General features: G+C 33.7%; 3 protein-coding genes across 3 annotated transcripts; 1 reads left to right on the forward strand and 2 right to left on the reverse strand.

Annotated features, from left to right (window-relative positions):
* Window positions 1-206: 206 nt before the first annotated feature.
* On the reverse strand, window positions 207-2543 carry LOC125833377 (uncharacterized). Its single transcript, XM_049512518.1, has 2 exons — window positions 2345-2543; window positions 207-1891 (listed from the first exon to the last, which is right to left on the reverse strand). Exon 2 carries the CDS (start codon window positions 1804-1806, stop codon window positions 556-558), a length of 1251 nt encoding a protein of 416 aa, XP_049368475.1. The 5' UTR covers window positions 1807-1891; window positions 2345-2543; the 3' UTR covers window positions 207-555.
* A 2041-nt stretch (window positions 2544-4584) lies between these two features.
* On the reverse strand, window positions 4585-7025 carry LOC125833492 (peroxidase 15-like). Its single transcript, XM_049512655.1, has 4 exons — window positions 6695-7025; window positions 6264-6461; window positions 5747-5909; window positions 4585-5170 (listed from the first exon to the last, which is right to left on the reverse strand). Exons 1-4 carry the CDS (start codon window positions 6923-6925, stop codon window positions 4755-4757), a joined length of 1008 nt encoding a protein of 335 aa, XP_049368612.1. The 5' UTR covers window positions 6926-7025; the 3' UTR covers window positions 4585-4754.
* Window positions 7026-10616: 3591 nt separating this feature from the next.
* LOC125833320 (DNA-directed RNA polymerase III subunit 2-like) lies at window positions 10617-14577 on the forward strand. The gene is made up of 2 exons (XM_049512466.1): window positions 10617-12188; window positions 12694-14577. The coding sequence occupies exons 1-2, from the start codon at window positions 10617-10619 to the stop codon at window positions 14575-14577; spliced, it is 3456 nt and encodes a 1151-aa protein (XP_049368423.1).
* Window positions 14578-15291: the final 714 nt, after the last annotated feature.

Genomic DNA, 15291 nt, shown 5'->3' on the forward strand with positions numbered 1-15291 from the left:
AACTTCAAAATACACATGATGATTTATCCTTAAGATAGTAACATCCAAAAACATTATCAATATCAAGAATTTCCAAATATTGGAAAAAAGGAGTGTCAAGAGACGAGATCATTTCTGCTATCTCCATGAGTACAGCCACAATGATACGATGCACCACCATTTTAATGCTCACAGAAATACCAAATCAAGTAAGCCACAGGAATGAATTATATGGATAAAATTTCAATTTATTGAGGACATCAAGAGCAGGCATACCAACAAAACTACCATTTGCATGGTTATTTACAGAGGTAAAAGACAAATTCGCGCGATTATTTAAACAAGTTTTTTTTTTTCTCTTTTCATACGACTTGTAGCTGGAAACCTTGGACCTGTCGGATAAGGAAACTAATGGTAGAAGACTAAGCAGCAAACTGGAAAAGGTATCATGAAACTCAAGGAAAAGAGTACATTTCCTACCGATACGCCTAAAGAAACTCAGAAATATCAATGACATACGGGGAATTGGGGGGAGGGGTGTGCTTGGGAGGCCGAACATGATAAGAAGAACGCAAATCAGTTTAGCCTCCTCCTCCTAGGTGCACGTGAATCTCCACTATCCACATCTGAAATTCTGGAAGCATCGTTTCTTCTTCTGGAAGATGATGTAGAAAGGGACACCCTAGAATCTATTTCAGCAGCAGTATCCACTGTTTGACTCTCTGAGTGTATAACAGCAGCAATACTCGAAACAGAATCTCTATCTTCAACTGGTAGAGGCTGCTCCTGATTTCTCTCCACAGTGCTACTACGGAAGTATGGCTCAACCAGCCTTCCACCAGAACCAAAGGCAGAAGCAAGATTGGCATAATTAGCAGCTCGATGTGAATTTGATCTACGGAGTAAAAGAGAGGAAAGACGACGGGTTTCCCACACATCAGAGTTAGTTGGACTGGTCTGTGTCAAGTCAACAACGTCATCAGAAGGCAGAACAGGATTCTGTTCTCTGCGCCCCCTGGAAGTAAGAATACGGTTGAGCAGTGAGCTGCTTCGCTCAGGTAATTCATGAGAACCTTCAGAATTCTGCTGTTGTAGCTGAGACAAATCAAATCTACTGCCAAGACGGCGAATCATTTCTTCCATTGGAATGGTGAATGCTGTCCTTTGAATAGTCTGCCTCCAGCTCTCGACACGCCTTGCTTGAGGCCTGTGAGGGATTTTCAGAGTTGAATCCTCTTCAGGCTCTCGCACATTAGTTCCACGTCCATAAATTGGGATTACATTCTTCATAGTCACTTCCCCTTTACAAACAGGGCATTCCTTTGCATCTGAATGGAGATGTAACCACCGATAAAGACATGGCCAACAAAACAAGTGACCACAACAAGTCACAACAGGTTCTTTTGACAAGTCCAGACATATATTGCAATCAAAGAAGCTTCCCCCCTCCTCACTAGTAACCTTTTCACTGTCTTCTTTTTTCCCCAGAATCTCATCATGTGAATACCCGTTATTGTTATCGCATGTATTTTCCACCTCCGAGGGTCTCTCCTCAGCAACAACATCTGTTTGTGATTCACTCCTACCAATGAACTCCATCGCAATACTTCTAGCTTCTGCAGGAACAGGAATGTTTCTCAAAGCTGACCGCCATCTGCTCCTCCTTTGCCTAACAACTTCCCTAAATCGATAACCATCTAACAAATCCTCTAAATTCATATCCTCAATGGGAAATGTTGCTGGAACAGGCTCAGAATCATCAGTAGGACTTTCAACAGGTCCCAAATTCAGATCAAGATTCATCGTATTCGGTGTACTATCCCCCATGGCAATTCAACCAACAACAAAAATAAAGAACTACAACAAGCTCCAATTTCCAAGCTAAACCATGTAAAAGACTCGAGCTTTCCCACTATACCAAATGAAAAAAAAAAAAAAGATTCCCTTTTAAATCATTTCAAATGAAAACCCTCAAACTTCTACTACTATTCCACTCAGAAAAATCAAACCCCAAATTCAAGCAGCTAAAATTTGAGCAGAAACCCTAACATTTCTCATGTCAGAACAAAATCAATTAAAACCCCCAAAAATTAACGTAACCAACAACCAAAACCTAGAGCAACAATTCCAATAAAGGTGTAATCTTTTCTGGGTAAATCACATTAATAACAAAAACCCAACAATTAAACACAAGAAAATCGAAAAGGGTCACTAAGATTGTGAGCCTAGATGAGAATAAAGTTCTACAATCAGCTGAAAACCCACAATTTAGAACCTCTTTTTTCTAAAATTAAAATCAAATTAAATTTTAGGGTTTTTTGTTTAACAAAGTAAAACAAAGAGATAGAGAGAGAGAGAAAGAGACCTTGAGCAGCAAGATTGGATTTTGATGAAAGAAATCAGGTATAATTGCTATCAAATTAGCAAAAATTTCAGTTGATTTGCCATGTCTGAGTGAATTAGGGATCTGGTCCACTAGTATAGAGAAAGAGAGATTTTAGTGTCTAATTCGGGTTAATTCCGACCCGAGAAAGTAGAGAGAACAGCTCAGATACAGAGGAAGGTGAAGGAGTAGGGGGTGGGGTTATTGTCTAAGCATACGTAAGCAACTTTTTGGTAATTTTCTTACCTCCCAAAATTTGGTGTCCCCAAATTCATGCCATGTCATCATCCACGTAGGCAAGTGGGTCCCACTTTTCAGTTTTTTTTTTTTTTTTGAAACTTTCGCATATAGCCACACAAAAGATAGCTTAATTATGCTTCATAGCTATAATTTACTAATTACGATTAGTAGCTACATGTTATAGGGAGGAGAGCGGTGAGCGAAATTGGGAGAGGGAGGGTAGAGGTGAGCGAGAGAGGTGAATTGTAGAGGCAAGAGGGGGCTATAATTTGTATAATTTGAGGGTACGTTTGTATAATTCACACGTTTTTGTATAATTGAGCAATATAAAATCTGGAGTTATACAAATATGATAAATTTCAAAATAACGAATTGATACAAACATAAACATATGAACTTAAAACAATTATATAAATTATATTATACAAATTACATTATATAAATTATATTATACAAAATCCGTAAACTAAACGTTTATACAAACTTTAAAAAGTTATACACAAAAAGATAGAATGTATATGGTGATAAAACTGAGAAACCAAAGAAAATCATCGTCATATACAAACACAATCCATCGTATACAAATACAAATCAAACGACCAATTGTTACTTGCGAATTATACAAACGTGGTGAATTGTACAAACGTGACTAAAACTCGAAATCATCCCACGTAATTAATGGTTAATGTTAGTCGCGAGTGGTAATTATAACAAATTATATATATGATAGCTAATTAAGTAGTATAAGTTTGCTTAACCCGTAAATTTTCTTTTTTTCGATTTTCAATATGGTGTCTGGTGTTTGCGTAAGAGTTTGATCGGGTAGCATTCTCTATTAAAGTTTTTTTTTCTTATATGGGGTTTGAAGAAATTTTCATTTACGCATCATTGAATTTTCTATTTGCAAAAGATTAAGGAAATGGAATGGGACGTGTGAACAAGGTTTCACGATTAATAGTTGAAGAGAAACTGCATTTATATAAGGTATATGGATAGTATTATTGGTGTGAGATTTGTTAAGGAAAATAATATAGGTTTTGATTCGAAACAGATAGTAATATACCATGTTAAATGTATATTTCAAAAATGTTTTAGTCTAATAACAATTATCAGAGTGGATAATTTAGATAAGATGAATATGAAGATGATAGAGTATTGATGTGCGCTCGACTTACTATCATTATCAATCTACAAATCGACTTTTTAACTATCTTTTTCGGTATATATGTTAATTCCGTAACTATTTTTGTTGATTTACATGTGATGTTCTAATTATTTTTGTTGATCTACATGTCGATTTTGTTACTATCTTTATCTATCTACATGCTAATTTTATAATTATTTTTACTAAACACGAATACACAGGAAAAATTATGAGCTTTAATAATCATAGTTTTTCAGAATGATATGGGTGAGACATAGTGAATCTTCAAACTCATTCATCTTGAAATTGAAAATGTGTTACTTAAATTTTAGTTCGAGGAAAAGGTATTAAATATGCTAATAAATTTTCACATTGTTAATAGCTAAAAAGAAAAGACTTTTCGAAAAAATATATATGCAATGTTAGCTAAAAATGAATAATATCATACTATATTAAATGTATTTTAAAATTATTTTAACCAACAATAAAATCTCTCTTATTGGGCAAAAGTGTCTTAGGCCCACCATGACTTGGAAAACTAAGCTCCCAAGTCCCAATTATTGGGCTTCAGATCAGTGGTACATGGTCCAGTCGAAACAAATTACCGATTCAATCGAATTCAATATTTTTCTAATTCAGAATATACGAGATTTTGAAATTTATATAATTCTAAAATTATATTGAGTTTAGTGATACATAATTTTGTTTAAGAAATAATAATCAATAAGAAAAGAACTGTACGTCTGATTCCTCATGCATGAACGAATACATGAAGATGATAATTACTTTGGCTCAATCAAATCCAACGTTTTCGATACGATGTTTAAATATATATATGAAAAAATCACTGAAATTCCAATATACATAAGATTTCAAACACATTAAAAAGTACAATAAATACATAAAGTTCAAACACATCAAATAGAAATCACACACAGCCACAACCCTCAAATAATTATTAATAATGTTACATAAGATGATTAATCTAAAAAAATACTAAAACTTCTTTTAATTGACTCTCTTACAATCTAATCTAATTTCTCCATTAGTCCCTGTTAATGGACTAATATTCCCCATATTAATCATTGACTCCACAAAGCTCTGAAAAAAGACATTTTGGTCCCTGCTAAATGTCTTAATAATATTGGTGATTTCTGATGCACCATTTTTTGAAAATAATTTTTGATCTGACTCCAAAAGGCCTTTATTATTTTGCAAATTAGCAAAATAATTGTTATCAAATTTATTTGGAGTTGTTAGATCAAGATTAGCCAAAGCAGTGTTACTTCCTTTTTTTGGACATATTTTCATTAATTTGGCTAAATAATTAGTGTTTAATGTTGGATCAGGCTTTCCAGTACCATTAAAATTGTAAAGCCTCTCTCTAAATAAACGACATTGGGCACGTCCAAATGTGTGAGCACCTAATGCCAAAATAAAAATAAAAATTAGCGATGAACAACATAATATTTGGCAATGGATTCATGAAAAATGCTACTACAACTGATATATCTAACGATAAATTACATAGCTAATTCTTGACTCTTTTTTTTTTTTATATATATATAGTTATTGAGCCGATGATTTATATACACAACCTAACTTATTTACGATTGATCGAGATATAGCTAGTTGATATTGTGAAAATGTTAAGTATGATATACTGATTTGTGAGTGAAAAATATTTATATGGAAATACATACATTAAAGATTAATAATAATGACTATGTGTAATAAGTCGTTGGATCAAGTAATATGAAAAGTCGTCTACCCCCTTTTAATAGAAAATGTTTTCAATATCTATGATAATCAATTACTAAAAAATGATTTTCGTTATATCAAAATTCAAACTTGTCATATCATTGATTTAACTTATATACATTAAAAGCTACACATAATTCTTTATATTATATTTTAATAACCTATTTCATTTTTATATTATACTTTTATTTTTTGTATACGTTTACTTATAAATATCTTTTAGATGATCTGATATATACCTGATAACGCGACTAGATCAGTAATACTAAGGCCAACAGCAGAAAACTTTATAGTAATTTTATTTATGCTTTCAAACGGAGAAGGAATAGAAATATTAGCTCCTTGATTTGCTCTTCTACTATCTCTTCTCCCTAATAACACATTCCATGAAGGACCACCTGCCTGCACCCCATTAAAATAATCAACAACAAAAATAAATTAACAATATTGGTCAAAGTTTTATATTTATGTTCGAAAGTTCATTTAATATACATCGATACTTTATTCAAAATTCAACAATTAAATCGCCTTTCAAAAATTCATAAGATATTTAAATTCAAAATTCTAACTCTGTCTTTGTTCCTTAAACAAGTTTTTAAATATTTTATTAGTATTTTAAATACATATTAAAGTCTAGTATCACCAAAAGGTCAATAAAATATTTGTTGGTTCTTCTATTTTTTAAAGAATCTGACACAAATGTATTTTGTACTTTAAAATTATATTATATTCATAGAAGTGAATACTATTACATACCAAAGAAACAGATGATTCAGCAGCAAGAGCGAGAATATCAGCACAAGAGACAACACCGGGGCAACAATTCTCAACAGCAATCTTAATGTTATCAACAACATTAAAACCCCTTACGGAATTAGCATTTGGAGCTGCATCTTTTTCACTTACTATATTTGTTTTTGCATTATTATCCAACAATATTGATGCATCACATCCCTAATCATTCACCAAAAAAATAAAAATTAATATCCTTAATATAACGTTGTGAGTTTGAAATTTAAAATTTAAACGTCCGTTGTGAGTTTTTAATTGATCGAACATGCTCAAAGTTCTAATATGTATATATTATACTTTTTTTTTAACTTGCAAATTATGATTGGATTTGTTACTGTCAATAAGAAATTAGAAATAAAAAATTCGACAAGAAAATGTTGGCAACATTTACGTACATTAACAAAGCAATCATGAAAATGAAGTCGGAGGAGACTAGCACCAATACGTGCATCAGTTTGCAAAGCTTCTTGAATAACACATCGAACAATATCCGAAACATTTGGACAATTATTTTGATAAAAATTGGAATTCAACTGAGCATTTGATTTGGAAAAAAAGCTCAAAACTACAAGCAAAATGCATATTATTACTGAGAAATTAAAAGAATAATAATAATAAGAAGACATTTTAATTTGTTTGGCCAAGAAAGCTATTAAGCTATAGACTATCTTTTGCTTATAGCCTCAATATATATAGGGAAATGATTTACATACACTAGTTATTAAAAGATTTCGTACTCGTGGTCCTTGAATGTCACGCTCTGAACTGAACAATAGAACTCTGATAAAAAATGTCTAATTTAGGATGTGAGAGAAGGTGTTGATGGAAAGTGTTCCACATTGAAAAAGGATAAAAAAGGGCTCTTTAATTATAGGGCTTGAACAATTCTCCTCCCCAATGAGCTAGCTTTTGGGGTGTGCGTTAGGTCCAAGACTTAATTTGCTTCTCACGTATCATGATCAAAACCTCTTCATTCTTGAAAAGAATAAATTGTAACTCGAATTTGATGCCCCTAAACAATAGCAATACCAAGAATCCTAAGCTAGAGCCAAATAAATAATTTCATGAACCATCATGACATAAATCATGTACAAACCATCCTTTAATTATTAAGCATCTCGATCATAACAATTCATTCATTATTTATTATTAGTACACTTTATTCGTCCTAAAAATGTTTAACTTTTAAATTTCCCTTTATCCTTATCCTTATGAAATATTATATAATCATACAAATTCATTCATTATAATGTTGATAACAGTGAATCATATCATCCTAAGGGTCGTTATTGTCCGAAAGATTATAATTTTTGAACTAATTTAATCTTGAAATATCTCACTTTATCTCGCGTACCAATTGAATTTTGGTGTTTAGAGGAAAATAGTGCCTTTGTTAACAACTTCAGAAGTAATCAAAAAAGGGAACTGATGATCTTGGGATATTTTGCTTTTCTATATATGAGTACAGTATTTCTCGTGATATTAGAAGTAAATACTATTCCTACAATATTTGTTGTTTGTTAATTAAATAGTGGCAAGAAAACAAATGTACTAGTAATATTTAGCAATATGATAATTATTCTAACATTAGTAAAATCTTAACAACTTCTTCAAATTTTAATTATTTTTTTTCGCATAAAGTATTGAAGAAGATTCTCCATAATTAAAGGAAATCAAAGTGTGGATCTTTTTGGTTCCTTTTCAGACACTAAATTGTATTTAGTGATTCTAACACGGAAAATATTACTATTATTATTTCTTCTATTTTAATTTATTTGTCTGATTTTGATTTGACATAAAGTTTGAGAAAGTAATGAAGATATTTGAATCTCGTGCTCTTAAACTAACGATATATAGAAATGTATCAGAATGTCTTTTAATCTTGTGATTTTAAAAATGTCATGTGAAAAATTAGAATTAAAGATTTTTCTGTTTGAAACAAAGAAAATGGAGTACTTCTTTTGGTGGGTTCCATTTGGTGTCTGATATTCGGATTGGGGCTAGATTATATTTGGACTCGTGCAGAGTCTCACATTGGAGGGTTAATCAAGCACGACTCACTCTATTCTCGAGAAAAGAACTATAAAATCCTAAACCTGTAAATTGAACTTTAAATTCTTGCTCCGACTGTGATTCATAGGGTTCGAATCTAAAACATCTTGATCGATTATTACTATTACATAGTTGGATTGTAATTTGTACTTAACTAAAATTAAGATTAAGTTAGAATTACGGATTTGAGGTTCACGCTTTTAATTACCCTATTTGACTAATTGTTTGATTATCCAAAGATAACGAATTTATGAGCTTTGTATTTACTCTTCTAACAATGAATAAACAGTACGAATTTCATTTTAAAAAAAGGGTTAATTACTTTTAGAAGTTAATATCAAAGTTAAAAAAAATTCATGGTAATTAGTAGCTGTAACTTTGTATACAAACATTTTAAATTTCTTCTTGCTAAATAATCCAATATATAAAGTTGAGGCCTATGTAGAATTTTTATCCTATAATTAGCGTGCTAATTACTACACCATTCATCATAATTTATGTGACATAATCTGAATTGACACGATTTTAAAAAATGATTTTTGAAACTTAACAAGACAACACAAGCTAAGGTTGAAAGTTGAAAATAGTTAATTCAAATAATTACCCAATCAAAACCTTAACTTTTAAAAAGAACCTTGCTAGAAAAGGAGTTTCATTACAGTTTACGCGCTAATTAAAAGAAGATGAATTAATGACATAAGTGATTTAACTTCATCGGGACCGATCATAACATACTCTTCACATTATAAATTCACTTTAAAGTTAACTTAGTCACTCGATTAATTATTAAAATGTATATGAAATCCTATAAGGATATTCCATATCTCAATAACACCTTTGTCTAAAAATTCGAAGTAGCCTTCATATTCAAAATCCAAATTTACTAAAAATAACAAATTTTTACTTAATTATGAAACTTAACAACATTTTGATTTCAAAACATAGTTGAATATTCTGTATTCACGTGCATAATAATAGTGAAATACATTATATACACGTGCATATAATATTTTTGTTATAACGAAATACATTGTATTTGTACATATAATAATAACGAAAGTATTATATCTGTGCGTATATAATATCTTTGCTTAATTGCATCCTCTATAAAATCTAAACTATTCCTTTTATATATATATATATATATATATATATATATATGACAAATACCTATTATATTCAATTGGGTTTCTTTGTTTTTTCCTCTCTAAACACATGAATTTTGCCTCAATCCATAATTAGGGCTTGAAATAATATAAATTAATAAAGTGCGGTTCGCAATTAGATGCATAATACAACACGGTCTTTTATTTTTCTTTCCTTAAATATCTAACTTTTGTTCTTATATATCAAACTTTTATTTGTGACAAAATTCTAACAATTTGCTATGTACGTATGCGACTTGAAATTGTAAGCTTCTAACTTCTTTTTTTAGTTTCATTGCGAAGTCAGGATTCTGAATAAAATATTGGTACATATTAAATTTAGTCGAACTCGTATTTGTTGATGTTTTGATACCAGTAGATTCTTATTTTTGCAATTTGAATGTTTCAACTTTGTCATAATAAAAGACTAAAACTCTTATGTAAAGTATGAGAATTTGCTAGAAGGAATCAAAGACCTAATTATCAAAATAATTATTAGCAATATGTGATCACTGTTGTGTGTAGTGTGTTTAGGGGCGTAGCTAGGTAGGGTTTGACAGAAAATTACACGGTTTATGCATGATTAAATTTATTACATGTTGAACCCTTTTGGATTCTTCGTGTGTTTACTTTTATATTTTGAACCTGATCTTAGTGAAAAATTCTGGTGTGTGTTGTATATCTAGAGGGTAGAATCCATGTATCTATACACGCTACGTGTGGTTTCATAGAAACTCAATAACTTTTGCTCAAAACTTGTATGTATATCAAAATATCCATTATATATCTAGAAATATTTGAACGAGAATTTAGTTATTATTATTGTATATTAACTTGAGATCACTGTTGGAATCCATAAACTTCAAATCATTGATTCGCCTCTGATGCTTGTGTGTACCTGCTTTCTTGATACAAGTTGCTAGTGATAGTCAATGGTGATACTTGTAGATTTGCTTGTGATTGTTCTTGAGTTTGCCCCTTATACACATTGTGCTCTTCTATATCTTGTTGTGGCAGGGTAAAAAGACATCAATCTTACATTTTTTCGACTTTGATCCTAGCTCTTTGTTGCCACAATCTTATTGTTTCGAGTTTTGTTCTGCAGGACAGTTGATTGGCAATGAGTATGGATTGCGATTCTACTATGTCCAGTCAGAGTAACAACTTGAACAACGGAATTGACAAGAAGTACCTTGCTTCTCCTATTAAGAATTCTGTGGACAAGTATCAACTTATTCCAGAATTCCTAAAGGTGAGAGGATTGGTGAAGCAACACTTAGCCTCGTTCAATTACTTGGTTAAGACGGATATAAAGAAGATTGTACGTGCAAATCATGAGATTAGATCAAGTACACGCGATCCTAATATCTATCTTAGGTACAGAGATGTCCGTATTGGTGAACCATCGATGACTTATGATGGTGTAAGGGAGAAACTAAGTCCACAGAAATGTCGACTAGCTGACCTTACCTATGCAGCTCCAATTTTTGTCACAGTTGATTACACAATGACAAGGAACGGGCAGATATCAATGTTAACGCAGAAGGATGTTGTTATTGCACGAATGCCTATTATGCTAAGAAGTTGTTTGTGTGTGCTATATGAGAAAGATGAAGAACAACTAGCAAAACTTGGGGAGTGTCCACTTGATCCGGGAGGATATTTTATTGTCAATGGCAGAGAGAAGGTAATTTTAATTCAAGAGCAGCTCTCGAAGAACAGGATAATCATCGATACAGATAGAAAAGGTTGTGTACAAGCATCTGTTATCTGCAGTACAGAAAAAACAAAGAGCAAAACAATTATAAAAATGGAGAAAGAAAAGGTATACTTAGAGTTGAATATGTTCAAAACCAAGGTCCCCATAATGGTTGTCATGAAGGCCATGGGAATGGAAAGCGATCAAGAGGTTGTGCAAATGATAGGAAGAGATCCTCGGTATAGTGCTTTGCTTTTGCCATCAATCGAGGAGTGTGCAGATCTCAAGTTGTTTACACAACATCAAGCACTGGAGTTCCTCGAGAGTGACAAGATGCTTACAATGCCTTCATATTATACTGCTCCAGTTGAGAAGGGAGCCCGAGCTTTGAGTATTCTTCGTGACATGTTTCTTGCACATGTTCCAGTCAATCAACATAATTTCCGCAAAAAATGCATATATGTTGCAGTAATGATGAGGCGCATGATGGAAGCAATCTTAAACAAGGATGCAATGGATGACAAGGACTATGTGGGGAACAAAAGATTGGAGCTCTCCGGTCAGCTACTATCTCTCCTTTTTGAAGATTTGTTCAAGACGATGAATGATGAAGTTAGGAGGGAATTTGATGCTAGCTCCAAATCTTCCGACCTGTTATATCATGTAAAGAAAAGCAACAGAATTACTGTTGAATTGCAGAGAACTCTATCTACGGGAAACTGGGATATTAAACGATTTAGGATGCACAGGAAAGGCATGACTGAGGTTCTTGCTAGGCTATCATACATCGGAACATTGGGCTACATGACGAAGATCAAACCACAATTCGAGAAGTCTAGAAAAGTTAGTGGTCCTAGAGCACTGCAACCTAGCCAGTTTGGCATGATCTGCCCTTGCGATACTCCAGAAGGTGAAGCTTGTGGATTGGTGAAAAATCTGGCCTTGATGACTCATGTTACGACAGATGAGGATGCGCGCCCTATTATGTCTTTGGTACAGTCTCTATAATTTATGTTTCTCCTGCCTCCTATTCAAGTGTGTAATAATCCAAACAATTTTCACCACATATATACTGCTGCTGAATTGAATATAATAGCTAGGGTAATGTTTTCAGTTGCTTATGTTACAATTTATGTGCCAATGGGGCTTCTTAATTGAAGTTTTTGCTTAAAAATGAAGTGTTTTTACTGTTAGTCCGTAGAGAGTTCGTAAGAGTCAAGTCGTCAAGGTGATCTTAAAGAAAGTGATACTGTTATCATCTCCTTAGGTCTTAATGGGACCGATTTACACGGTACATAGATGGTGAGAGGTTGCAAGTACTTGGTGGAACAGTGTTCCCAGAAAGGTCCTGATATTAAACATAAATAACTTCCTATTTTGTTGTATTTGTGTTAATAACCATAACAAAATCCAACTTCTCAGTTTGTGCTAGTATAAGTAAGTAAAGTTCCTACTTCATTTCTGTAACATGTAACTGAACTTTTACGTGATGGAACAGTGCTACGACTTGGGTGTTGAGGACTTGGAACAACTTTCAGCAGCAGAACTTCACACGCCAAATTCTTATCTCATCATATTAAATGGACTTATCCTAGGGAAGCACAAGAGTCCCCAGCGTTTTGCTAATGGAATGAGGAAGCTACGGAGGGCTGGTCGAATCAGGGAGTTTGTAAGCATCTTTGTGAATGATAAGCAGTGCTGTGTCTACATTGCTTCAGATGGTGGACGTGTCTGTCGTCCACTTGTAATTGCTGAAAAAGGTGTTTCTAGGATCAAGGAGCACCATATGAATGAGTTGAGGAATGGTGTGCGTGACTTCAACAGCTTTCTAAGAGATGGTTTGATAGAATATCTTGATGTCAACGAGGAGAACAACTCATTGATTGCTCTATACGAAAAGGAGGCAACACCAGATACAACACATATTGAGATTGAGCCTTTCACAATCTTAGGTGTTTGTGCTGGTTTGATACCTTATCCTCATCACAATCAGTCCCCTAGGAATACCTATCAGTGTGCGATGGGTAAACAAGCTATGGGAAACATTGCCTACAACCAATTGAATCGGATGGATGGTTTGCTCTACCTTTTGGTGTATCCTCAACGCCCTTTACTGACTACAAGAACAATTGAGTTGGTTGGATATGATAAACTAGGCGCTGGGCAGAACGCTACTGTTGCTGTGATGAGTTATAGTGGCTATGACATTGAGGATGCAATAGTAATGAACAAGTCTTCTTTAGATCGAGGTTTTGGGCGTTGCATAGTGATGAAAAAATATGCAGCCATATGTCAGAAGTATAAGAATCTCACATCAGATAGGCTAATTAAACCACAACGTCAAGGTTCTGAAGCAGAGAAGATGCAAATTCTGGATGATGATGGATTAGCTTCCCCAGGAGAAATTATTCGAAATCGTGATATCTATATCAACAAGGAGTCCCCTACAGTCACGATAACACAAGTCACATCTCCTATGGGCTTGCCGGATAGTGCATATAAGTCAAGTAGACAAACTTATAAAGGTACTGAAGGGGAGCCAACTGTCATTGACAGAGTGGCTCTTCACTCTGATGAAAACAACAATTTAAGTATCAAATTTATGATCCGTCAGACCCGTAGGCCTGAGATTGGTGACAAGTTTAGTAGCAGACATGGGCAGAAAGGAGTCTGTGGCATCATTGTACAACAGGAAGATCTTCCGTTTTCTGAACGTGGCATTTGCCCTGATCTTATTATGAATCCTCACGGATTTCCAAGCCGAATGACAGTAGGAAAGATGATCGAGCTTCTTGGAAGTAAAGCTGGAGTTTCTTGTGGTAGGTTTCATTATGGCAATGCTTTCGGAGAACCCAGTGGTCATGCAGATACGGTTGATGCTATCAGTGAAACTCTGGTAAAGCATGGATTTAGCTACAATGGCAAGGATTTCATTTATTCAGGCATTACTGGTATGCCACTACAAGCATACATCTTCATGGGGCCAATATATTACCAAAAGCTGAAACACATGGTCCTAGACAAAATGCATGCTCGTGGGAGTGGACCTCGTGTTATGATGACAAGACAACCTACCGAAGGGAGGAGTAGAAATGGAGGTTTACGTGTGGGAGAAATGGAACGTGACTGTTTGATTGCATATGGTGCAAGTATGTTGATACACGAGCGCCTGATGCTTTCTAGTGATCCATTCGAGGCTCAGGTTTGCAGAAAATGTGGTTTATTGGGATATTACAACTACAAGCTGAAGATTGGCATTTGTTCCATGTGTAAGAATGGGGAAAACATGTCTACAATGAAGTTGCCTTATGCGTGCAAGCTCCTATTCCAGGAGCTCCAATCAATGAACATTGTTCCACGATTAAAACTAACTGAAGCTTGATTATACTGTCACATCTATTAGCTTCTCGCTAATTTTTTGTCGTTCCTTAACAATTGACTTTACTTTTCTAATTGCCTATGTTTCTTCTTGGTACTTTTATTTATAACATCACATTTTGTTTTTTTCATAAGATGATTACCATGCTTCTATTGAATGTAGCATAAGATACAATGATGTCTCTGTATCTGATGCAAAATATATGGAGCAGGCGCACTTCTTTGCAGTAGTTTGATATTGTATTGCCTGATCAGTACTCGATCTGGTTCATATTAGAGAGCTCGTATGACAATAATGACGATGGATTGATAACTTCCTGTCTTCCTTGCATTTTCAACGTTTGAAATATGCTCACGTATAATAACAACAACATACCCAATGTAATCCCACAAGTATGGTCTGACAAGGATATGATGTACGCTTGTACGCTGACCTTACTCCTTTTTAGGAGGTAGAGTGACTGTTTGCGATAGATATCACCTGAAGGAAAAATATGCTCTTGTCATAGATTGGCTTGTAGCTGATGTTGCAACTACAGTATGTTGGGAGCATTCAGAAAATATATATGACCAAAAAATGGTTGTTTTCTGTGGTTAAGGAAGTCTGCTTCTTAAAAAAACCACAAGCAAGAATTTATTTTTTTCAAGACTAAAATATCCTTACCTACATACACATTTACCAATATATCACTTATTAATTAATTATCATATCTCATAA

This window comes from Solanum verrucosum, unplaced genomic scaffold (genome assembly GCF_900185275.1).
Source record: "Solanum verrucosum unplaced genomic scaffold, falcon-dt-bn FXZP01000285.1, whole genome shotgun sequence".
Taxonomy (NCBI): Eukaryota; Viridiplantae; Streptophyta; class Magnoliopsida; order Solanales; family Solanaceae; genus Solanum; species Solanum verrucosum.